Source organism: Hydra viridissima, unplaced genomic scaffold (genome assembly GCF_058129835.1).
Source record: "Hydra viridissima isolate aposymbiotic clone 2 unplaced genomic scaffold, HvirCarnegie_v1 scaffold_1, whole genome shotgun sequence".
NCBI lineage: Eukaryota > Metazoa > Cnidaria > Hydrozoa > Anthoathecata > Hydridae > Hydra > Hydra viridissima.
In genome coordinates this window covers 40950539-40975103 of record NW_028324300.1, presented here as the reverse complement: position 1 = coordinate 40975103, position 24565 = coordinate 40950539, and the positions used below count along the sequence as shown (strand labels likewise).

The following is a 24565-nucleotide window of genomic DNA, read 5'->3' as shown; positions in this document are numbered from 1 at the left end:
TTGTGTGTTATGTCCAAAGAAACTTCAAACTACAAAACTAACACCACCAGCAAAAAAACTCTTGACCAAAGATCTTTCTAGAAAATCTTTCTAAAAAGGTGTTAAAAAACAACTTTTGCAATCTGCCAAAGATCTTCTTGAGAACTTTGAAAATGTTCACACACTTTTGAATCTTATTCATACATCAAAGGTTGAATTTTTTTTTTGTATGTGATATAAAAATGTCAAATCACATGCTAGCATGCACCCATATTGCTGGTGCAACATTGACTATAAAAATCTGATTCTAACAAGCCAGCCAAGAAAAAATAAGTCACTGAAACAAGATTACCAAGCTATCAAAAATTCAGGGACTGACCTAAAGAAAGCAAGAGACTTTAAAACGGATGCATATGATCCAATCACCACTTCAAGTTCAGAAAAATTCCTTGTTGTTAATGTGGTTCCACTCATGGAATTTCATTTTATGATGGGAGTTGTAGGTTATTTAATTAAGTTTCTCAAAGAAAAGTGGCCTCATTATCACAATGGCTTTTAGAAATAACAATAGTTGCACAGCCATAACCATGGAGACCAACTTGAAGGACCTGAGTGCAGAAAAATTTTGAAAAATTTTGATAATCTTTAAGTGCATGCAATGAAGCAGTCTCCATTTGAGGCCATGTCTTGAAACCATCAACTCACTAAGGAAATTCAGCCATGTTGTTGAATCATGTTTTAGAAATACTAGGTAGATCCAACGCGTTTGTCAAAAATAAAAGATTTTCAAGACTCTTTTCTTATCACTGGGACATCCATCACATTAAAGGCTATTTTTCATCACGTGCAGCATTTTGTTTCTAGGGATAGTGACCAAGCTGTTAAAGCTTCGAATTACCAGTATAAAACCACCTGGTAAAAGATTCAAACATCTAACCAATCATCCTTTTTATGTCAAAAAATTGAAAAGTTTTGCTATTGAGTGCAACAGCAAAAATCTGATTGATAAAAAAAACTCAAAAAAAAATGATTTGAGTTTGAGATTCAGATGTTGATTATTTTTTTTACAAGAATTGGATAACTTGTGTTCTTGAAATGAAAATCTTTTGTGACATCCCACAATAATTGTAAAAATCAACCTAAAGAAAAAAAAATTAACATTTTACTTGATTTTTTTGTTTTGATTATTTATTTCAAATTCTCAAAAAATTTACTTAAATGACACGCACTACAGTCATTTTTTTTTTTTTTTGAAAGTAGTTGATTTTCAATCTTTTTGTAAATAAAGAATGCTGTAAAAATGCAAAAAAGTGGTTGCCATTTGCAGACAGTGGCAAAAATATTAGGAAACTTTAAACTTGATATTCTCTTTCCTTCTTAGAGATTACATTTAACCAAAAGTAATATTTTGTTCCTTGAGGTCTACCCTGTCGAACCACAAGAATTTTCTTGATTTTTTCGGCTGTCGAAATTGAAAAATATTTGAGGGTGCATACTGTAAATGAAGCACTCAATGTTTCAGAGATATGCGCTTGAACTAGAAAGAAAAATTACGAGACGACAAATAGTTACCAAGGAGCGGCAGGCCGTCCAAGACATTGTCTTGAATTATTGGCAAGACAATAGACTGAGATGCAAGTTACTTCTTTCAGAAGGTAAGCAAAAAACCTAAAATCAGCATCTTTGGAGAATGCAATCTGATTTAACACCAGTTTTGTAATAACGCTGTCAAAGATTACGAGTCTAAACGAACTAAGCCGAACACAAAAATGTTGTGTAAATCCCTGTATGACCAGTGTCGGCATGATAAGTTTAACACGGTATCCAGAGTTTTACAAAAAAACAAACTTGAGTTTATTTTAAAAAAAAAGACGCCAATTAGTGGCAGTTAACTACCACTAATTAACGTCATGAACTAATGCTTCTTTTCTAAAATGGTTGGGTTTCTTTGTCACAAGTGTTTTAGAGTGTTGTTGTAAGACCTTCTAGAGATTTTAGCAAAGATTCGTGAACGCGTAAAAGCTAGGCACAGTAAAGGCAGTAATTTTTTACCCGCTTCTTTTCTTCATAAATCAACTCTTTCAAACCTGCCCTCCAAATATACAGTAGAGGCTAGAAGTAAATGACTCAGTTTTGGGCACCTTCTGGATGATCCAGCAAAGTGTACTTCCACCATCGATTGTCCCTAAGAACCCGCTTCTCATCAGCTGAGGATGCAGCCAAAGAAAGGATCTTCTTTGTTTTGCGATGCACAGATAGTGGCTCACCAGGTTTGAACCTCTCCGACAAATTTGAGTGGTATCATTCTGGCATCTTCACTTTTCGCATCGTTTGTAAGTGTTGAAAACTTTTCCAAAATCTTACAAACTTTTGTATTTGCGTTTAAAGCATTAAGAAAAAAAAAATTCTTAACAAGCAATAAGAATTGCTCCTTGAGAATTACATTCATGATTCGTGAGATACCATTTAACATCAATCTAACTAATAGATTTTTATTAGGGCTATAGATCCATTCTTAGCTAAACGTTATGTGTATTTTGTAACTTATTTGCATTTTGTAAATTTTGATTAAAAATTTGATGTAGATCCAAACGAAGTTTTTAATATTTCAATTTAAAGTACGTTATAGACTATGAAATGTTTTATCTAACGCAATCCAGCTTCTTTCATCTGAGCATAAGCTTGTTCTGCCACTTCAGGATGCTTGGCAACATACTCATCAGTCTAAAAACCAGTTTAGTTTAAAACAGATTAAGTGGAGAATAGTACAGATTACAAAGGTGTTCTCTGAAGTCAACTCATCATTGTGAAAAACTAGAACAGGTATTTTAATGCTAAAATAAGGAAATTTAGAAAGTTGACTGAACAAGGACCCTCACCGTCATTTCCTCAAAAGGTTTTGAATTTTCAATCAGATTGATCTAGAATCAAAAACATATATATACATATACATATATACATATATACAATATACAATACACAATACATAATAGCAAAAAGAGCAATTGTAATCTGCAATCTTAAAAAAATTTCCGTAAATAGACCTCAAAAGATTAAAATATGGACATACTTCAGCCTGGAGATGAGCAATGGCAGCATTAGTTTCTTCATTTGCTTTTATCGCTTCCTCCTCCTAAGATTATAAACTTTTAAACTTATAGATTTATAAATTTAAAGATTTAAAAACTTAGAGATTAATAAAATACTTACAATTTCTTTTCTCTTCAATTCAATCTTGCTTGATTCAGTATCAACAGGTCGAGGGACAACTACTTTGGAATACTAACAAAGATAAGAATGACATAAGAAAACTGATTGACACTAAGCCTAAATTTTATCTTATTTATTTTAGACTTAATTAACTACTTACAGCTTCTTGAAATTTTTTAAATAAAGCTTGGTTTTTAATATTTTTCTGATAGTAACTCCAATCAATTGGTGTTGGCTTTTCGGGTAATGAAACTAATCTGAAATTGTTAAGAAAAAAAGAAAAAGAAATGAGTACTACAACCTTCCCACAATTGTTAACCTTCCCAATAGTTTACTCAAAAGATTAACATTTGTAGAAAAAGTATTCATATTTTGGAAAGTAATTCGTATATAACTTTGTTTCTTAATCTACTAAAAACTTTTTAGAACTTATGCATTTATTTTTTTTACTATAAATGATTTTTTTAAATTTTTATTTTAAATGATTAATTTAAAAATTGCATGATTTCTAAAGATACACATTTTTTTTTGGCTAAAAGCTGATTTCCATTTGTATCTTTAGATATCTTATCAACAAATAATTTCATGCACAATATTTTCCTGGAAAAATACTTTTCTAGGAAAATACTGTGAATGAAATTATTTATCACTAATTTACTATTTACTACTTTTACTGGAAATTACTATTTTTCTGGAAGATTTTTATGTTGAGGAATAGCCTCAAGTAAAAGTAATATTTCTCTGAAATATTAGGGGAGTCAAGTGTACCACAGTGTTTGCCCTAACAGGCAAGTTTCTAAGATAACACTGTGTATTTAAACAAAAAGTTCCTATGTAGCAATCCGTCACATATACTTTTTACTATGGGCACCCATGCCTGCAAATCCTTGTATTGTAACCAAAAAAGAGAGTTCTCTATTAATGGACGGTAAAAATATGTAATATAAATTCAAACTTTTTTTTAATCAAACATTTATTATTTTATGAATTAATAATAGAAATATTAGTGGTGTAATGTAAAATTCTAGCACCAATACAAACACATTTTATGTACATACATACATACATACATACATACATACATACATACATACATACATACATACATACATACATACATACATACATACATACATACATACATACATACATACATGCATACATACATCAAAACCTTAATAAAACAAAACTACTTTATAATTACAAAAAGAACATGACTATTCATACAAGTTTGTTTAACTAAAGTTCACCATCTCGTTCCTTAGGTCTGGAAACAATCAAAACAGATAGATGGCCGCCTGTTTATAAATTATAAAGAAAATCTAATATCTTAATAACTTCGATAGCATAACTTCTATTAGAGGAATGGTATATTATCGATACTTTTGATAGAATTCTAACAAACAAACCTTCCACGAAGTTCTTCATGTCTTAAACGGAAAGCATTGAATTCTGCAGAAGCAGCCTTTGGGATTGATGAAGCAATCTTTGCCCAGTCAAATGTCTTTAGTGCAGTTTTTATCCCTGCCATTTTAGATGTACTTTTTACACAGTTTGGGCTAAGCAATTTCGGCTAAGTTTTTGGTTCGTTCAATCCACGGTTTTGCAAAATGGTCAAACTGACAACAAAGAAACTTAAAAGGCTGTCACTGGTCTTTTTTACTCTACCAAAAAACGAGTTGCTGTATTTCACCTGGTAAATGTTGGAGATAGGAAAGTGTTAATTGTGAATACCGAACGAAACATTAAGGCAGCATCTACGAGCACGAATCGACGGTGACAAGTTTTTCTCAGTAATTTCTTGTTTGATTTCTAAGTTTTTTGAGTCTTCTTTGTTATTGTTATAAAGACTTTTATGTATATTTGAATTTACAATGGAATTTAAATTCACTTGTAATTATCTGTGAAAATCTAAGCACTTAACTGTTTTACGCTATTAGAAATTTATTTCTCACTAAATTGTGTAGAAATAAAAAAATAATAAATAAAGTGAGTAATTAATTTAGATAGGGTGAGGGTTACTAAAAATATCTTGATTGATTTTTATTAAATTTTTAGTTAGAAATTAATAGAATGTCTCCTCCTCCACTTATGCCTCAAATAATTGCTTTGTACAATATGCTAAAGACACCTTTAGTGAAGAATGCTGCACTGTGTTATGTTTCAGCTGGAACTGTACTGTATATTTACTGGAAGATTCCTGTAACTGGTATGTTATAAAGTTTGCATTAAGGCAGTTAGTTGACATATTCATAACAAGTATTTTTTGTTGCTATAAGAAATGATAAATTCATTGTAGAGTAAAAATTATCTAAAAGTTCATTAAAAAGTATAAGTTAGTTTACATTCAAACTAACGTTTGTTAAAAAAAGTTTAAAAAAAGTGGCAAACCTATTATTCGATTGTCAAAACTATAAGTAGGGGAACTACAAATTAAATATTTTTTCATTTGTATCTCAGGACTATTGTATCATTCATTTTAAATTAATTTGAAGAATAATAGAAATTACAGGCATAAATTTGATAGTCAATAAATAATTATTTATACTTTCAATGATTGTTAATAAAATTAGCTTTCAACTATTTTATCATTCATGTTTTTTTCTTGACTTCAATATTAGAAGAGACTGAAAATTTGACTAACTGTTGCTTTACTTTAAATTAATTATATATATTTTAAATTTATTCATGTATTTTCTTCAAAACTTTGTTTTAAAATTCTGATTCTTTACTTAATATAGGGAGCCTTAGCCTTTTACTTTGAAAAATATAGTTCTAGAACCACAGCCTTCAATATTTAAAGTTATATGTGGTCCTGATATATTATGTCTGCATAAAAAAGCAAAGAAAAAATTGTAAAAAAATTCAAAGGAACAGGATCATTCCAGGTCAATTCCGCTTATGCTTGACACCATACCATCTCAGAGTTTAATGTTTTTTGGTACAAAAGCTTGCGTTCATGAAAAAAAACTTCACTTCAAATTTTTTTGTCTCACTCCTTACAGTTTCAGAGTTATTGTTATTTTATATCAATTCCTTTCTTGACCTTTTTTTTCATTGTTATTCATTTTTTAAGTTAAAGAGATTAAAACATCACAAAATCAAAGCTTCTGTATGAAAATTCAATATCAAAATAGTGTTAATTTTCTTAGGTTTTCTGATACTCTGTATAAAAAGAAGGATATCTTGAGATGCATTAAAAGTTACTTTGAAATACTTTTCTATGGTCCTATATGTAACAAACTCTCTGATACGAAAAAACTATAAGGGTTTTCTTTCTAAAATTAAATTTATTTGCATTAAAAATACTAAAATTTAATATAACAAGAGTTAACAATCTTAAACAGTTTGATAAAAGTTTATTTCTCTGGTTTAATGTTTGCCCTTCTGTCTTTAATGCTATAAGATATATGGTTGTTTGTTGTTCTATAAAGGCTAGCAATTGAAGTTGATTTTTTCAAAGTTCCACAAATACCATCAAAGGTTGATTTACCGCAATTTGTTACTTACAAATATGCTACATAGCAAAATCTTGTTCATTCAGGCATATATTTATGAAGTGTTTCGATTCTTTATATTGGCCAGCACACCCATTTAAAGAATGATGAATAGTTGTTATTTTCTGAGAAATATTGTTTTTAACATGTCAAAATGTTACTTTAATTGCATGATATACCATATCTACATCATGCAGTAACTGATAAGAAATGAAACATTGAATCACATTTGGAGAAAATATGTATTTTGTTATAAAAAGTTGCTTGAATTTTGTTCCAATGAAACCTTCTGCAGCATTTTGTGTGATAACTACACCACATAAGTAAAAAGCTCTTTTTCAATATATCTATTGTACTACACCATATAATAAACAGCAAACTATTTTTCAATACATTATTATACTGCGCCGCATAATACATCTATTAGACCAAGAAATTGGATCCAGTGTTGATAATTGAGTTTTGTGGTTGCAATTTTAACTCTTTACTTTTCCTGTAAGTATATTTGATTTAGATTCAACTTTTTTACATTAGGGAATCTTTTTTATTAAGGGAATCTTCTTGAACTGAACAGGATCTAAATTTAAATTGTTTTCAATAAATTTTACAATTTATTGAACTTGAAATTATTTTTTTTTTTACTAAGATTAGTTCTTGAGTAACTAATCACAGCATGCATTTTAAGAGGACTTATGTTCTTAGAGGTCAATGAAGAATTAAATTTTTCTCTCAAAAATTCATTTGTAATAAATTCATTATCTTCATCTTCATAAATCCAACTGCAAACCAGTTTCCCTGGTTCTTCATCTTTAAATGACACGAACTTAATTTTACATGAAGGACATATCTTTTCTCCAGGAATAATTCTTATACCAATGTTTTTTAATTCACCAGCAAGCTCAATATTTCTTGACATCCTCCTAGAAAATATAAATAATAGTTCGGTTTTTAAATATCCAGCATATTCATATATTTTTCAGCGAGTATTTTGCAAAAAAATCTCCCTACCTATTATTACAACAAAGTTTAGAAAAAAAAGTCTCATTGTTTATTACTAACAACATTTCTTCTTTTTCCACTATGATCTAAATGGATCACAGCAAGTCATATGGGTTATGGTGTAACACTATGGTGTTCGGAAACCATTGTATTTTTTTATCAATTTCAGTCCAAAAACAATTACCAAGTTTCTACATTATTGAGGCTTGAAACTTTCTTAATATTTTTGGTTTTCACATTTTATTTATCTTTTTTTTTTTGTGACTATTTTCTTTGTTTTTTTTTTTTTAAACCAATGGAACACCTTTCTTTATCATTCATTTTTCTAAAGTCCATAATTTCTAAAGTGAAATGCATACAAAGTTTATTAAGTGGAACTGCACCTAAGGTCCAGTACCTTAAATCTTTAAACCTGTAAAGAAAAAATGCTCATATTTTTTTTTTTTTCTTTTTCTTTTCTCATTATTGAAAAACAGTTTTAGTTATTTTCGAGTTATTTTTTTATTTACATTTAGTTTATTTATATTTAGTATATTTATTTTTTTATATTTAAAAAAATAAATATACTTTCAGGCAACTCAAGATGTTCTTCTTTTTTGTGCAAGGTATTTCAAAACTTAAGAAAATTGCCACATTTTAAAAATTAACTTTTATATAGAAACTTTGAGTTTGTTTGAAAAAAGGTTTTGAGAAAAAAAAAAATCTAAAGGGGAGGGGGTCAAGTCTCACCAGTCTCTCCTATTTACAAGAAATTTCAGGTCTTTTATTTTCTAAAGGTGATAAATGGATTATTTGCCCATAATTTATGACAACAATTTGTAAATTGTTTTTTATGAACTTTTTTTCAGGTTGGTAAAGTTTTTATTTGTATTTGAATTTATAAGTTTTTATTTGTATTTGAATTTTATAAAGTTTTTATTTGTATTTGAATTTATAAAACCTTTTTTTAAAACTATTTTGGTATTTTTTTTTTAGTGAACTTTCATTGAATATTTTAAATTATTGTTTTTTTTTTCTTTTTTTAGATGAAATGAGAAAAAAATCAAGTAAGATTTTTACAGTTTGATATATTTTTTTTTTTATTATTATTTAATTTTGAAATATAAAAAAACTTTTTAGTTTAAAAATAATTTATTCCATAGTTAACAATGTGAAATTCGTGACTCGAAATCTATTTTATTAAAACATCCATGGTATGAATTATTTTTTAGAAACTTTGAATCCGTGGCAAGACGATGGACATCATCATTGATTTTAAATTAAATTTGCATGTAGTTGGCATGTATGATAAAATTTTTAATAAGATTTGAAAACTTTGTTATTGTTCTTTAAAGGTAAGAAAGAGAATTTAAAGAATTCATATCCAAGTAAAATTTTTATTAAGCGTCATCCAGAATTTAAGATTAACTTTTTTTAAGCAAACTAAGTGCGTTCTTTTTTTAAAAACCCATCAAATGTGTTGTTAAAATCTGTAAGTCTTATTAGACACTCAGCTCCAAAGGTGTGGTGAGCCACATGATGAGCCACGTGTTGAGCCACATGTTTGGGCAAATAGGAATTTATGTATTAGTTGCGCATCGGCGTTTAGTTTTTTGGTTTTTAACGAACAGCAACGAATAAAAGTACAAACTTCTATATCAGTCATTTGAAATAAAAACCAACTTCAAACAAATTTTTGTATTTAGACATACAAAGCTATTAGATTCCGAGAAAATAATAGTGATACCTCGCATACCTTATGTTGCTTTGTTTCAACCCCGATGCTTGATAATTCTCAGATTTATATAAGTCGACTGTCGTGCTTAGAATCCACTTTACTTAACGTTTTTCGAATTAAGTAATGTCCTGATGAAATCATCCTCCATGTTCAACATGTCCAGCAAAGTCAGGAGATGGCTCATTTTCTAGAAAAACCTAGAATGCATTCTAATCATAAATATCTGATGTTTTTTAGGTTATGCTTGCTAGGTATGTAGTAAGCGTGTGCGCATCGTTTCATTTCCGTATCGTTATTCTGATATGATATTGGAAAAAAAGTGTCATTGGAATGACGAGAGTTCCGGTATATACCGTATAAACTAATACAAAACCAGTTTAAATTTTTTTAACGATATTTTGTCGTAATCATTCCGATGACACTTTTTTTTTCCAATATATCGAAATGATTACGATATGCAAATGAAACGATGCGCAGACGCTTAGTAATTAGCTCTTGAATTTGAGAAATAAAAAACTTCAATTAATCGACACGTGCATTTATTTTTAAATAACAGACGAAGTTGTTTATTACATTTAAAAATAGATTTTCTCTGAAATTCGTCTAAAATTTTGATGATAACTGCTCATCATGATAAAAGATTGTATTTGAAAAAAAGTTTAAGAGAATTATGTAGGACGGAGTTAAATTTAGTCGCTCTGTTTTTTACTTTATATTCTATGTTAAAAATTTTGTCCTAAAGTAACTCTTGATTTTGGGGGAAAAATATTTATTTAGAAGTTCTTACAATGTATTGACTTTATAAAATAGAAATTGACCGTCAATTCATATAAAACAATTGGACGTCCTATATTTATTTGTAAAAAAAAAAAAAAAAAAAAAAAAGAAAGGTTGTAGTATGCGATACTGATATTTAAAAAGAAATGGATTATCAGTCTTGTTCTAATTATTCATTAAATGTAGAGAGAAGAAAAAAATGAACAGAAGTATGTTCATACTTAAGTTAGTTAGATTATAGAAATGTTTAAAAATAAGTGTTAAGTAGAAATATATAAGTGTACAAATATCAAACAGTTGTTCGATGTTGCATTTGTGACTCTTTTGTATCAGGAGAAAAATTTTCACGGCATTTTTTCAAGTAAAATGCATAAAGAATTACAGTAAATAAAAAAATAAATTCAAAAATGCAATTAAAAGCAAGACTAATATTAAAGAAAATTAAATAATAACAAATGATGAACAAAGAACTTAAAACGTACTAAAATTTTAATGGAAAAATAAGAAAAATAAGTAATAGCAATTAACGACAAAAAGAATTTTAAAATATGTTTAAAAAGCTTAAATAACAAAAATAATAAATAATAATCGTTAAGAATAAAAAAAAGCATTAATAAGAATAGGTAGTATCAACAATTAATGATAAAAAGAAAAGAAAAGCAACAACACAAACAATTTAAATTTATTAAAGCAATAAACATCAATAATAACAAGTAATAAAAAATGTTAACAAATTCATTTTAAAATGTTTAAAAAATGACAAATAATATCAAAAATAGAAAATAAACTACCGAAAAATATTTTTCAATAAAAATATTAAACAATAACAATTTTTAATATAAAACAATTGAAATATATATATATATAATATTTATATATGATAAATGTAGTAGATAGCAACAAGAAGAACACAAAGAATTTAAATGTAATAAAAGCAATATACAATAATATAGAAAAAAAAAAGAATTTTAAAATGTAATAAAACAAAAATAAATAAATAAAGGAATTCAAAAATAAACAGTAAAAATGAAAATTGATAAAATATATTAAATAATAAAAATAACAAAAAAATTTTAAAACTAAAAATAAATCAGTTCTTCTTTTCTTAGGTAAAAGTTTTACCAACTATAAATTTTACTAACTATAAATTTTACCAACTTTATATTGCATAAGCTATCCTTTTAGTTTTTTCTCAGTCTAAAACAAAAATATATTTACCAATAATAACTCTCCCAACTTCAGACTGCTGATCAAAGTAAAAGTTTTATCTGGTTTTTGTACCTGTGAATTCTTCAGCCTAACCATTTTACGCTCTCGCATATTAAGTTTTCTCGAATTTCCCATCCACACAAAAAACAGAACTTTGTACATCCCGAATAAATTCCCTTTAGCAATTCAACCAGTTTGAGATAAACTGCAAATGCTCTAATTGAGAGCAACAGTTTTTAAATTTAATATGGAAGAATCAATAAAAGTTGCCTGTTTTCGGCCTTATCTTCAACACTGGCTCAAGGATGTCATCGTCTATATTGTAGCCAAATTATTATTCTGTATCCATCTTGAAGAATGATGGCCACCTTAAACATTTGAAACGAAGAAATTATGGTATCTAAGCCTAACAAATTTATCTAATTCAATTTTGTGCCAAGCAGCTCCGCTAATGATTTTGGAGAAGCTCAGATCTCTGAATTAATCGTTCAATTCACATCTTAATAAAATAAGGCAAACCTGACTAAAGTTGTTGAAGCAAGTTGTCTTATAGGTAACAACCTCAATTGTCATCAATGTCATTCTCAATTTTCTTCTCATCGGATTTCAATATCAATCAATATAGAGGCATTAAAGCCGCATATTCCGTCGAAAATGGGAAGACTAGGGAAGGTTATCAGCGCAAAACTAAAACTAACCGGAGGAAAACAGCTTAAAGTATGATTATAGTTGCCGGATTCATTGTTGCCATTTATCAAATGCTATGATAATTCTTAGCGGTAAACGTAAAGTGTACCATGCCTGCCTATTTCCCCCTACTACATATTACAAAACGCGCAAATATGAATATCAAGTTTGTAATTTTCAAAAGCGCAGGTTGCGAATTCGGGTTGTTAAAAAGAACTCTCAGGTTCCCTGAAGCAAATATCATAATACCTGTGTAATATGTATTGAGATTCGAGATCGTAAATTTAAATTTGTAGTAAAATCCATTTAAAAATTGCTTGCTCCTTTTGAAGAGCCAGCAAGGGTTGCACTTCTTTTATACAACAAGTATCACAAATATCGCATTCCTTTCAAATTTGTTTTGTTTTCAACCGAAAACCTTAACTCCTGTCAGATGCACATTATCATTGATGACTTTATTCTATGTTGCACTGATGCGGTAAAACTTATAGCAAGTTTATAAGGTTGGTATATTATGCCTCCTTGAGTACACATGTTGCCACTGGGTAGTTGTTCCGTCCGAGTAACTAACTTTGCCAATAGGATACTTTTAGAAAAAGGCATGGTATTCCCCTTTTGTGGGCCCGGGAAATACACTTTAAAAATTGATAACTTGTTATGACTTGTTTACGTAAATTGATTTATTTACGTGCTATTTCTACCAAGATAGCGTATGACGTAACACTAAAATATAAAAAGCAATAGCGATGAAAAAGTTTCTCACAAGCCATCCTTCTGCGCCTGATGATGTAATTGCCAAATGAAGTTTAACATTTTATTTAAAAAATTTGATGAAAGGTAGCTTGTTTATCATTCAACAGAATTTTTAACACAATAGCATAAGTGGAACAGAGCAACAAAAAAAAATAACCCATCTTCTAAAAAAATTTAAAACAATACTAAAAAAAAAAGAAAACTACACGGGAAAAACAAAAGTTGTCCAGCTTCACAAATTTTCGTATTTACATCCTTTTTATCACGTACTAGTGTTTATCTCTTAATTAAATAAGCGAAAAAGCACCGTTATCAGGCTCTATCTCGGTGTTTAAAAATGTTTATCATTAAATACTACTGAAGTCTTCAAACACCAAATTTTTTTTTTTTTAAAAGAAGAAAAAGTGGGACAACTGTAACTCTTCCTCTGTAATCTTTGCATTAATCTCTGTTAACCATGCGGAAACAATGGGCTTCGTTTCCCCAGTATAGTTATTAAAATACTGAGGAATTTCTTGATTAATTCATGACCAACTGAAATATTTGGGAGAAAATCTCAGGATTTTCAGATACTCTCTAGCAGCCATCATTGGTATCAGCCAATTGCTGAATCGAGCATTAGGCATGTCAACAGAAAAGCTCAAACGTTCACTGAAACTGAGTTAGCTTCTTTTTTGCGCCTATGGATAGCTTGTCATCAACTGTTCTGGTTTAATGTTGTCTAGTTTCTATTTCTTAAATTAACATTATGCTGAAACATTTTATTTAATAATGCCGGAAATCACAAGAGCCAAGGTAGCTCCGTTTTCGGTTATTTTTTCTTACTGTGTCAATGTTGTTCATTTGATTGGGTTTAACATTGTAAACAATGGGGGTTTGAGTAGATTTTGGTGAACCAATTATTTCAGAGAGTCTTCTAACAGTGTGGTTTGATATACTTTGAAGAAAGCGCTTTACCGAAATTTAAGAAAAATTTATATTTACAAGATAATATTTTATTTTTTCTCACTGCAAGTTCGTCCAAGGTTAGTAAAAATATGTACAAGAGATGGATTTCTAAAATTGTCCCTCACTAATGTCATATATTGACTCATTTTGATGGATGAATCAACATTTTATTTAATTAAAGTTATCTTCCGGTAACTTATTTTCTCTCTTTATCATTAATCCTAATGAATCCTGGATCAGCTGTAGAAAATAAGACTGATTTGAAACCGTTCGTATTCTTTCTCTATAAGGTCATTTTTTATCTTTTTATATTTTCTGTTGTTGTAGCTTAAGATTCATCTTCATCTTTGAACCAAAAAGAGTCAGAAGATTTGTTAATCTTAATTTATCCAATCCTAGTTCCTGAATCGTTGAAATCTTTTTTTTATTATAACTGTTTTCATAGTTATCCTCTTAAAGAAAAAGTAACCTTGTAGAATCTGTAATTTTGTATAATTAAATTACATTATGCAAAAATAATCGTACACTAAAAAAAATAATTGTACACTAAAAAGAAAATATTTTATATTTATGACCAATATATTTGTATCAATCAGGTAAAACGTTAACAAAAATTGCATGTAAAGTATACACCAAAATATCGATATCAAAATATTATCAAGACTTTGGGGAAAAAATTATAATTTTTTTTCCTGCAATGGAAAATTAAGAAATTTAACAACTAAGCTATCGCAAAAAAAAAAAATAGTAATCTCAAAGTGACTAAATTTCATGAAAATTAGTATCGAATGGAGACTCCTTTGGACTTGATGACCTCAGCTAGACGACTTGGCATTAAGTTGATCAAATTTTGGGTCTTTTCTGTTGTTCTTTTATCCCATGTGCTCATTATAGCTACTTTCAAGCTCTCTTTGTATCTAAATACTCAATTGTCAATTTTTCTGTCCAAAATTTACCACAAATGTTCTCTTTGATTAAAATTTTCACTTTGAGGTGGCCATTCCAAAACATTGATTGTTATTTGTATCAAAGTATAGCTGCTTTTCCTTAAAAGTTTTGGGCGGTTATCCTGATGGAACATAAAATCGCTTTTCATTCTCAATTTTTGATAGATAGTCGCAAGTTGGGTTTTAGAATTTCACTATAAGTTGAAACATCCATTTTGTCATCAATAAATGCCAATTTTTCCGCTTTTTTCCAACTCCCCAAACAAATTTATAAGTTTCTCCTTTTTTTCGCCACACTTTGTGGACTCCATCCGATAGGACGAAGTTTCTCCTTCTTTTTGCCACACTTTCTGACGCAAGCCTGTATTTATTCATATACCTACAATTGCTCACCAGTTCTTGTTTATGTTTAATAAATTTGCGCCCCCTATATGTAGGAACTTCAGTTTTTTCATTTAGGCATGGAGCGCATCTTCTTGTGGTTGGTTGGTAAGGTTGCCATTTCCTAATGATATTCTATTTAATTAATGGTTTTTCGTTTTTTTTCTTTTATGCGCTGCACTCCCTTAGATAGTTCCGTGTCGTTTTTGTACCTTACAGTATTAAACGACTTAATGTGGTTTGCATAACGTAACTTAAAAGGTGGTTTACTTATCCCAATATATACTTTATCTAAATAGTTTGGAAGGTTATCATCTTTCGCTGTATTTTTAATGTGATTGCTCTTGCCAGCGGGCTATTGAGCAATCTCGAGAGAAGAAGTTTTTAAAATAAGAATATATATATATATATATATATATATATATATATATATATATATATATATATATATATATATATATATATATATTCTTATTTATTTTATTTGTTTAGAATAAGAATTCCATTAGAAAAAGAGAAAATATATTTCTTTTCATTTAAACTTCTATATTGTTTTAATGTTTTGACTCGATGTTTTGAGATGTGCTACTCAAACTCTATTTTACTTTTATATTTAACATCTGCTTTTTAAACTGAAACCTCGTAGAGTACTATTTTTTTTAATCATATTATAATTCCATAATATTTAGTTTATAGTAACTATTATAAGTTATTTTACTTCTTAATGAAGTTTAATAATACAACGAAACCTGATATAAAAAAGAATCGTTTATAAAGAGCCTCTATTAATGATTTTAAAATATCGATACCCAAAAATTTTTTTTTTTCCTTTCTTTAAAAAATTTCTTCTCAAAATTTCTTCTCAAAATTTCTTCTCAATATTGTTTAGTTTTAACGAATAGTTTGCATCTGCTTCAGAATCCGATTTTACGTCACAATACACATCAAGGAATTCGATATCACAGAACCAAATTTTTCAAATGTTTTTTTTTTTCAACTTTTCACTTGTAGCTGAGAATTGGAGTTAACTAAAAATATCCATGAGATCAAATAAAAAAAAAAAGTGAATTGGCAAGGTTTGCTATCGGAAAGTTCAAGTGCACGAATATTTTACAACTAAGGTGAATAGCAAGATTTCTAAAAATTGTTTTATTTTTTCTAAGTTATTTTATCATTTAACATAATATTTTCAAGTGAAAATCTGATATAAAATTCTAACATGAAGTTCTTACGTAAAATCACATAAAACTATTTAATGATCAGCTCAATTATTTGAAATCAATTGTTCATTTAAATGACTTTTAAAAAGCGTTTATTAAACGTTTTAAATCAAGGAATTAACAAAATAGAATTATGTTTTTAAGCACGTTTTTACCTCTATGTTATGTGAATAACTGCGTATTTTAGACTTTTGAAGAAGACATCTATGGAGCAGATCATTTCAAATGATTTTTTATATCCTGAATGAATTTAGGTAAATGTATGAGATATTTGTTGATTTTATTGTTGAAGTCAGCCTCGTTTCCATGATTCCATTTTAAATCTTTTACTTTTGAAAATACAGAAAAAATACAGAAAAAATTAACAGTTTAAATTAAAAAATCATTTCTTTTAATTTTGAAAAAAAAAAAAAAAATGTTTTTCTTCTAAAAATAAAAACTCCCCTCGCAAATGGTATTTGTTTATTAACGCTCCAGTTTTAAAAACTTGATAGGTTTTTATAAAGATTTGAAAAGTTTTTGACTTGGGTTGGCAATCACACTCAAACTAAACCAAGTATTTTAAACTATAAACTTGGTTCAGTTTGATAAAAGATATTTTTACTTGGATCGTATTTGGTTAAACCCAGTGAAATCTAGTATTTTGTTTTTCATAAAAACTGTTTGTTTTTTTTGTAATTAAACATTTTAAATATTTTTAAAATGTTTTAGTTGTCAAAATATTTAAAAAAAAAAAAAAAAAAAAAAAAAAAAAACGTTTTAGCAAAAGAATTTGGAAAGAGAAGCTCTCAGAAGATTTTAAAAACTCTTGGAAGATTTTAGAAGCTCTTAAAGGATTTATGTTCGCAAATACTAAATCAATCTTTTAATGGAATATTCCTTAACTTAATAAACTAAATTTAGTAATGATCAGTTGAACAATTTCTTCCTAATTGGAAGTGGTTTAAAAATATTGGATTATTAAAGAAATCTTATTTTTTAGTGTTGTTAAGAAAATTTCAAGGAGAAGGAAACTTGCTTCGAATTTGCGGGAAATTCAAATAAATGCCTGTTTGAATAACCGGGATTTTACTGTATTTGAAAAAGCTGCATAAATTTTTTCGATTTTTGCTTCAAAACTCAGTTCACCAAGTTCAGTATTACACAAAAAATCGGGAGGATAAACCCTTTACCCTAGGGCGCCATTTAGGGACCTTTGATCCACTGTGTATATTAACTTTTTTGACAATTTTTTTATTTTCTCAATATGAATTGCGTCAGTTTTAGAACATCCTCTAAGCATTTGAAAAAAAAAAAATTTTGTGATATAAACATCGATACCATCTGTTCCACAGATTTTAAAATTGATTTTTCAGCTTGTCGCATTTTCTCGTTTTTAGTGGAATGTTGAATCGAAGTTGCTATTTCTTCCGCTGAGCATAAATAAGACTTGAACATAGAAATGTATAACTAAAATTACGGGAAAATATTTGATTGACTTTAAAAACGTTTAAAAAATCGAATTTTCGAACAAAACTTGTTGCAAATATTACTTACAGTTCTAAAAGTGATATTTTCTTAAAACGTTTTTGAAATGACCAAATTAAAGTATTTTATAAAAAAATTCATTTACATAAATTTATACTAGTTTAGGAAATCATAAAAATAGTTCGTCACATTCTGTGAACCAAAATTCCTTACCAAAAGAACGAATTCGGCGTGGCGACTAAAATATGCGCCCTTTAACTCGACCATCTATTGAGGATTGCACAAATACGGACGTTAATAACAGGCGTTTTGTCTCTCGTTCTAGCTGTGTGTAACAGTCTTTCAATATAAGCTACCAACTCTCGTTATAATAAAACTAATATGCTTATGAATAAATTAATAACCAAGCAACACATTCTGAAACTATGCACACTGAAAAAACCTACAAAACGTGATGATTAACTGTGTAATTTTAATCAATTATATAAAACCCAAAAAGATGTTTAAGTGTATTCCATAAAGGTGATGATGAGCTGTGATGAAAATTGTAACAGAATTTAAAGCTGTATGCAGTCTTGAATGTGAAAATATTTGTGAAAGCAATGTTTTATTATTGAATCCAATTATTTTTACTTTCATGATATGCTAAACAGACGTAAATGTTGAATTACACTTGACCTGAGCTCTTACTGCATATATATTCAACTTACTTGAACTTACTTAGCTTACACTGTAGAAACATAATTGTATGTGTGCATACAGACGTTTTTTATGAACCTATACTCCTGTGTTATAAGTCGATGGGTTTAATTCAAATGTATCGAAAAATTAATTTGTTTTAGTATTTGAAAAATCACCCCACAAATTGAAAATTCAATTTATATCAATCATTTTGAAGAATTTTTTAGCGTTTGTAAAAAAATAAGGAGCTTTTAACTAAGAACTAAACTCAGAACTGAAACAAATTAATGATTTTTTTTCAAAAATCTTAAAAGTTCATTGATTTATAACATGAACATAGGGTTATAAAAAATACTAGTATATATGTGTTCCTGTACCTATTAATGCATTTTTTGTTTGTAAAACTCTTTTATTATGTTAGTTTCTTATATGTTTTTAGGCTGTTGCAATACACAAATATTTTTAAGGGTAGAAAATGTCAGAATTAGTTAAAACAAATGAAAATGATGATCAGTCAAAAAAATTGAAGCCATGCTGTGCATGTCCTGAAACAAAAGAACCAAGAGATAAATGGTACAGTAAAAATGTTTCAAACCGTTATTTTGCTCCAAATGAGTTTTCACTTGATATTCCTCTAATTCTTTGTCAATGTAATTAAACTATACGTTTTTAAAAATTTTAAGGAATTGTCTGATATTTGTTTATATATGGTTGTGTCTTAAGTATTATGGAGAAAGGTGAAGAGAATTGTCAAGATCTAATAGAAGCCCATAAGCAATGCATGAGAAGTCATGGCTTCAAAATTTAATTTTTTTTGTAAGTAGTTTTTTATTTTTTAGGGCAGGAAAATAGGTGAATGTTTTCTGAAGTTAAATCTAAATAAAAACATACATTTTTTTACAAACTCTAGTCAGTAAAATTGAGCTTCCCCCTCTCCCCCTTTCACTTTGATACATGAATTTGTTTTGCTAAAAGTTGCTGGGATACATTGCAAGATGCTCTTATTATTGTTAATTTTGTTTTTAATGCTGGAATCTTTGAATAAATTATTTGTTGAAGCCATTCTATTGTGGTTATATAGTAAAACTGCCTTCAAACTACCTTTGATTGGTCAATGAAAAGCCTCCATTGTTTCAAAAAATTAACTACTTGAAGTTAACCCTTGAATGTTAGTACAAGAAAAATACCTATTGAAAAATATGGGTTTTTTTAATATATATTTTCTTGTAGTAAGTTTCACTGCTGAAGTCAAGACCAAAGTCAATTTGGTTCTGGCTGATCCAAATTTTAAACTAAATCATTTAGTTCTTCCTGGGTAATCAAATGTAACTGCACATTTGACAAATCTAACTGGTATTTTTCTACACTTTGGGCCTCTATATTTGATACACCCAATAATATTTCTTCATTTAATGAAGTTTCTGGCTCATCAGCACCAATTGTGTTTGTGTTTATGGTGGTTCTGGCACATGCTTGGATCATTTCAAGCAATTGTTTGTAATACTGATGGTAAATTAGGATACACATTTTTGTTGTTGTTGTTGTTGTTGTTGTTGTTGTTGAAACCTTGGATGGTGTGCAGAAATGACAGTCATCTATGTAAATACATTATAACTTTAGCACTGCAAATAATTTATGTGTATTGTTTAGCTGTTAATGTTACAATGTTAATGCTTTAGTTTAAGTTTATATAAAATAAATCTCAAATACTTTTCCTAAGAAAATGGTGTATGGTAAAAGAATTGAGAAGTTATGGGACAATTTGGATTTCAGATTTGGATTCAGCATTCTCAAATTTACAAAAAGCACCTATCAAAGTTAAGGGGAGGACTTTGTTGCTGACCAGTACAATTAATATTTCAATCACTCACATTTTATGAACTTTCCCTAGTTTTTGCCTAAGCTCATTTTTTAAATTCTAATTTAAAAAAAAAACCTTTTGATACTCTGTTTATAAGTTAACTAATGACTGATAAGAATAGTACTTTTTTCAAAAAAATCATCAAAAATTTTTCTTCATAAAAAATATGACTTCATTGTTTTTTTTTTCTATTTATTTTTAACTTTTATTAGAGAGGAAAAAAAAAGCTCAAAAATGATTCAGTAATCTATTACTCAACAAACTTTGTAATGATTTTAAACAAACCAATTATTTTGAGTTTTTTTTTTTATAAAATCTAAAATGTTGCTTGTATATTCTTTTATCTTTTTTTTTTTTTTACCACCATAAAGTGTATATGTAGTTATATACAGTGTTTTTTCAAATGCTAATGTTTTATCTCTTCCATCTCTGTTTACTGTATAATAATAGCAAGAGAAGCAGACGTAGTTAATTATTCAACATCTCTCTATGGTTTATATGGTTATTTTTACGGTTATGTGGTTTTGCGTGCTGCTGTCTCTCAATTCATTAAAATGATGTTTAAGTTAATAAAAATTTTGTTAAATAAAAGTATTTGACTGGTTTAATGTAATATTTATTTGTATACCATTATAAAATTGATATAAGAAATAAATTTGAATATTTATTAGAACCTGGTTTTAATAAACCTGGTGTAAACAGTTCATCAGCTTTAACTTACCTTCTGTACTTTTAAATGTTTTTTTTAGAGATGCTAATGCTTGTGAACGCACATAGTCAAGAAATTTCTTCTTGTAAAATGTCCAAAAGATAACATGGCTCAATTAAATATGCAATAAGTTATTTTGTATGACAACTTGTGTTTATGTACATTTTTTTATTTTGAAAAGTGTCAAATTTGAAAAGATTTGAAGTTTTGAATATTTATGTTTTTATATAAGTAATTACATTAAGGGCAGCTATAACAATCAAGTTGATTGTATCTACATTACCATAGAAAAGTTTTAAAGCAGATATGATTTTAACTGAAAATAGAAGTTGTAAGTTTTATATTGAAATTACATAGACCTGCAATAAAAGTCGTTTGGAATATTTTCTATTCATATTTTTCTGTAGGGTTTTTCAGTACCCATTTCAAATACGATCTCAGATATCTTTCTTCAGGTCAGGATTTTATTTTAATAATTTTTATGAGAAAAACACAAAAAAGGTGCTATGTTTCTAAAAAATAAATTTATATTATCATAGTTATTATAACAAGCAGCACTTGTAAATAAGTATTCATGGTATTTGCTACCACACATCTGTTTCATTGGCATTTCCTAAAACACTTTCCTAAAGAATTTCCAAGTTTGTTTCTTAAAAACCTCTTTTCCAAGTAACATGGTAGTGGATGTTCTGTCAATTATTTTTTGACTTTTGAAACAAAAAGATTTTGTGACGGGGAGTGTAAACTTTGATTTAAATTTTAAAATATTTTTTTTTGTTCATGAATTATATGAAATAAGTTGATAAAAATGTTGAGAGATTAGCAAATTTAAGCCTTTGTGCGACTATTTGGACCAGAAAGTCAAAGATTAGCAGCCACGAAGCAAAATCTCTTTAAGAATGTCAGCAAGAAAAAAAACGGATCTTTGAAAAAATTAATTGATAACATGGCAAAACTGTGTTAAGTAATAACTAAGGCACTGGGAGGAGACATCTTCAAAAATAAGCTATAGTTTATTATATTTACTTTTAACAGGTAGTATATTGATGCAGTTTATTTTTTTAGTTTATTGAATTATTGTTAAAGATTGCTTCTCAAGACTAAAGCAGTAGCTACAGTAAATATATTATTCTGGCAAAAAAAATTTGCTTTTATTTTGCTGACTTTTGAGTGTTTGAGTGTTGATTTAGGTTGGTTGCTAATTTCTTAAATGGTATTTAAAAAAACATGTCAAGTTCATAGGTCCAAATTGGACTGAGAATTGAACTGAGAATTTAAACTTAAGTCTTGAAAAAAGAGTTGATATCAGCTAAGAAATTTAAAAGCATATGTGCATGTTAAAGATTAGTTAACTTTTTACTTAGCCGACAAGGAGGTTTTACAAAGATGTCATAAATCACAAGTTTAGTGGGAAATTTTTTCTGATCTAGGTGATCACATTGTAAAATAGTATCTCCTAGAATGAAAACTTGACACAATAAGTAAAAGCAGTAGCCATTTTTGAAATCAGTAATCAGTTCACTAAAGATGACTTTCAAAGTTTGATAAGAAGAAAAAATTGTGTTTTCCAGTGTTATCAATGTTCACATGTTCACTGGTCACAGTTCATTAAACTTCTGTTTTCCTTTTTTGTTATCTGAAATTTTTTTATCTAAAACTTTGTTGTTTAAGATAATTTTTTCCTTTTAATTTTTGAATAAAATTTATCTGAAATTTTGTTATCGAAAATTTTGTTATCTAAGTAAATTTTTTGCTTTTAGTTTTTTAATCATTTTTAATCTTTTATAGTTTAGGTTTTAGTTATTAAATTTTATACAAATTAAAAATTTCAAAATGGGAAATTTATCATCTCATGCAGCTTTAATTACAAATTCACTGGTGATGATTGTTTTAGCAGTGGTTTTGTTTCTCCTCGACAAAGTCTTTCCTCTGTTCCACCAAGGGTTTTTCTGTGACGATGAAACCATCATGAAGCCATATGTGTTTCATCAAGCTATTCCAACCTCAGTTTTAGTTGCTATTTCAGTATGTCTAATAGTGTTTGTGGTAAGTTTTTAAATGACCAATTTGTTTTTTGTGAGATTAAGAAGTTTTAAAGAGGCTTTAAACAACATAAAAGTATAAAGGGAAATGACAAAGCAGCAAAAACTCAAAAGAAAGTAAAAAATTAAATTCACAAAAAGGTGCAAGTATGAAAGTTTTTTTTTTCAGAAATAAATTTTATAATTATTATAAAAAAAATCAACTGTTAAGATTTAGAGGGTTGTTTTCAGGTGTTTTCTTGTGACTTGCTAAACTATTGCTATTGGAAGGGAAAAAACGCAGTTGATGAAGATTTGGTCCAAACCAAGTTATGTTGTATTACAGTGAGCAAATGGATCTCAAGGTAATGGCTGATTTTTGTATAAGCACATAACTTCATCAAAACAAAACAAACTAATTATGAATGTTTATTTAGAGTTGTTACACGCCTATGTTTAATTGCATGTGGTGCTCTAATAACTAACGTATTAACAAACATTGGGAAGATTATGGTTGGACGCCTGCGTCCTCATTTTTTAGCTGTATGCCAACCAGATTATAGCAAATTCAACTGTTCTGCTGGATACATTACTCAAAATGTTTGTTCTGGTGACCCAAGGAAAATTCTTGAAGCCAGGTTTTGCTGCTTGTTTTATTACTTATTTTTATTTTATATTATTTACTATTTGAATATTGTATTTTAATTGATTGTTTAGTATTAAATATTCCATATTATTAAAAATTTCAATGATATTTTTTAGAAAGTCCTTTCCATCAGGTCATTCTTCGACGTCTGGTTTTGTTGTGGTTTTACTGGCGTTGTACATAGAGTATGTCCTAGTAACTGCTCAATTTTATTTGCTAAAACCTCTTGCACAACTTACGCTAATTAGTTTGGGACTTGCATGCTCTTTTACAAGGATTTCAGATTACTTCCATCATTGGTCTGATGTGCTAGCAGGATATATTATAGGTGTTGCGTTAGCTTATTATACGGTGAGAGGGTTTTTATTTTCATTATTTTTCAATTTACGGAAGAATTTTCTAAATGATGCTGACACGAATATCTTCAGCTATAACAACTCTGTCAATTAAATTTTCCTGTTTATCCAACGTTTTTAACCTGTTTACAAAAGTTGTAAGCGTAACGTAAGCACAAACATTCGTGCGATTTTACGTGGAACTCGTTTAAACTTCTGCATCTTTTTTTTTATGTTAAATAAATTTTTTTTCTTTAGGTGTTTTATTTAATGAATCTACCACATGAAGAAAAATCAATAAGAGAGGCAAGGATGAACTGTATGCATGATTATCGCGATCTGGAAATTGCATCTGTAAAAGATAGCAGTTCACCAAATTACCAGACCACTCAATAGAATTTTACTAAGACATTGTTAATATTTTTTTATTTTGCTGCAAAATATTTAACGATCTAGAAATTGTAAAAATTGCCAATATTTTCTTTATTATTTAATACTTTTATTTTACTCTATAATTGTTA

General features: G+C 28.3%; 3 protein-coding genes and 1 long non-coding RNA gene across 7 annotated transcripts; 3 read left to right on the top strand and 1 right to left on the bottom strand.

The window, feature by feature from the left end:
* Positions 1-2565: 2565 nt before the first annotated feature.
* Positions 2566-4820, bottom strand: LOC145192524 (ATP synthase peripheral stalk subunit d, mitochondrial-like). Its single transcript, XM_090074440.1, has 6 exons — positions 4599-4820; positions 3350-3446; positions 3190-3261; positions 3050-3112; positions 2859-2900; positions 2566-2703 (listed from the first exon to the last, which is right to left on the bottom strand). Exons 1-6 carry the CDS (start codon positions 4718-4720, stop codon positions 2626-2628), a joined length of 474 nt encoding a protein of 157 aa, XP_089930566.1. The 5' UTR covers positions 4721-4820; the 3' UTR covers positions 2566-2625.
* Positions 4821-4843: 23 nt separating this feature from the next.
* LOC145192590 (uncharacterized) lies at positions 4844-9047 on the top strand. Of its 2 annotated transcripts, none has more exons than XR_016448311.1 (4): positions 4844-4965; positions 5248-5398; positions 8711-8731; positions 8897-9047. It is a non-coding gene; the product is annotated as an uncharacterized LOC145192590 (long non-coding RNA). The 2 variants fall into 2 exon arrangements; XR_016448309.1 differs by having other exon boundaries at positions 4844-4982.
* A 7012-nt stretch (positions 9048-16059) lies between these two features.
* On the top strand, positions 16060-22196 carry LOC149895039 (cytochrome c oxidase copper chaperone-like). Of its 3 annotated transcripts, XM_090074499.1 has the most exons (5): positions 16060-16225; positions 16512-16578; positions 18912-19045; positions 19196-19288; positions 21083-21238. In XM_090074499.1, the coding sequence occupies exons 3-4, from the start codon at positions 18948-18950 to the stop codon at positions 19278-19280; spliced, it is 183 nt and encodes a 60-aa protein (XP_089930625.1). In that variant the 5' UTR covers positions 16060-16225; positions 16512-16578; positions 18912-18947; the 3' UTR covers positions 19281-19288; positions 21083-21238. The 3 variants fall into 3 exon arrangements, with proteins under 3 accessions (XP_089930625.1, XP_089930618.1, XP_089930621.1); XM_090074492.1 differs by lacking the exons at positions 16060-16225; positions 16512-16578 and having other exon boundaries at positions 17307-19045; XM_090074495.1 differs by lacking the exons at positions 16060-16225; positions 16512-16578; positions 21083-21238 and adding an exon at positions 22108-22196 and having other exon boundaries at positions 18875-19045.
* Positions 22197-22793: 597 nt separating this feature from the next.
* LOC145192380 (phospholipid phosphatase 3-like) lies at positions 22794-24559 on the top strand. The gene is made up of 5 exons (XM_090074438.1): positions 22794-23088; positions 23316-23428; positions 23501-23701; positions 23826-24060; positions 24303-24559. The coding sequence occupies exons 1-5, from the start codon at positions 22876-22878 to the stop codon at positions 24438-24440; spliced, it is 900 nt and encodes a 299-aa protein (XP_089930564.1). The 5' UTR covers positions 22794-22875; the 3' UTR covers positions 24441-24559.
* Positions 24560-24565: the final 6 nt, after the last annotated feature.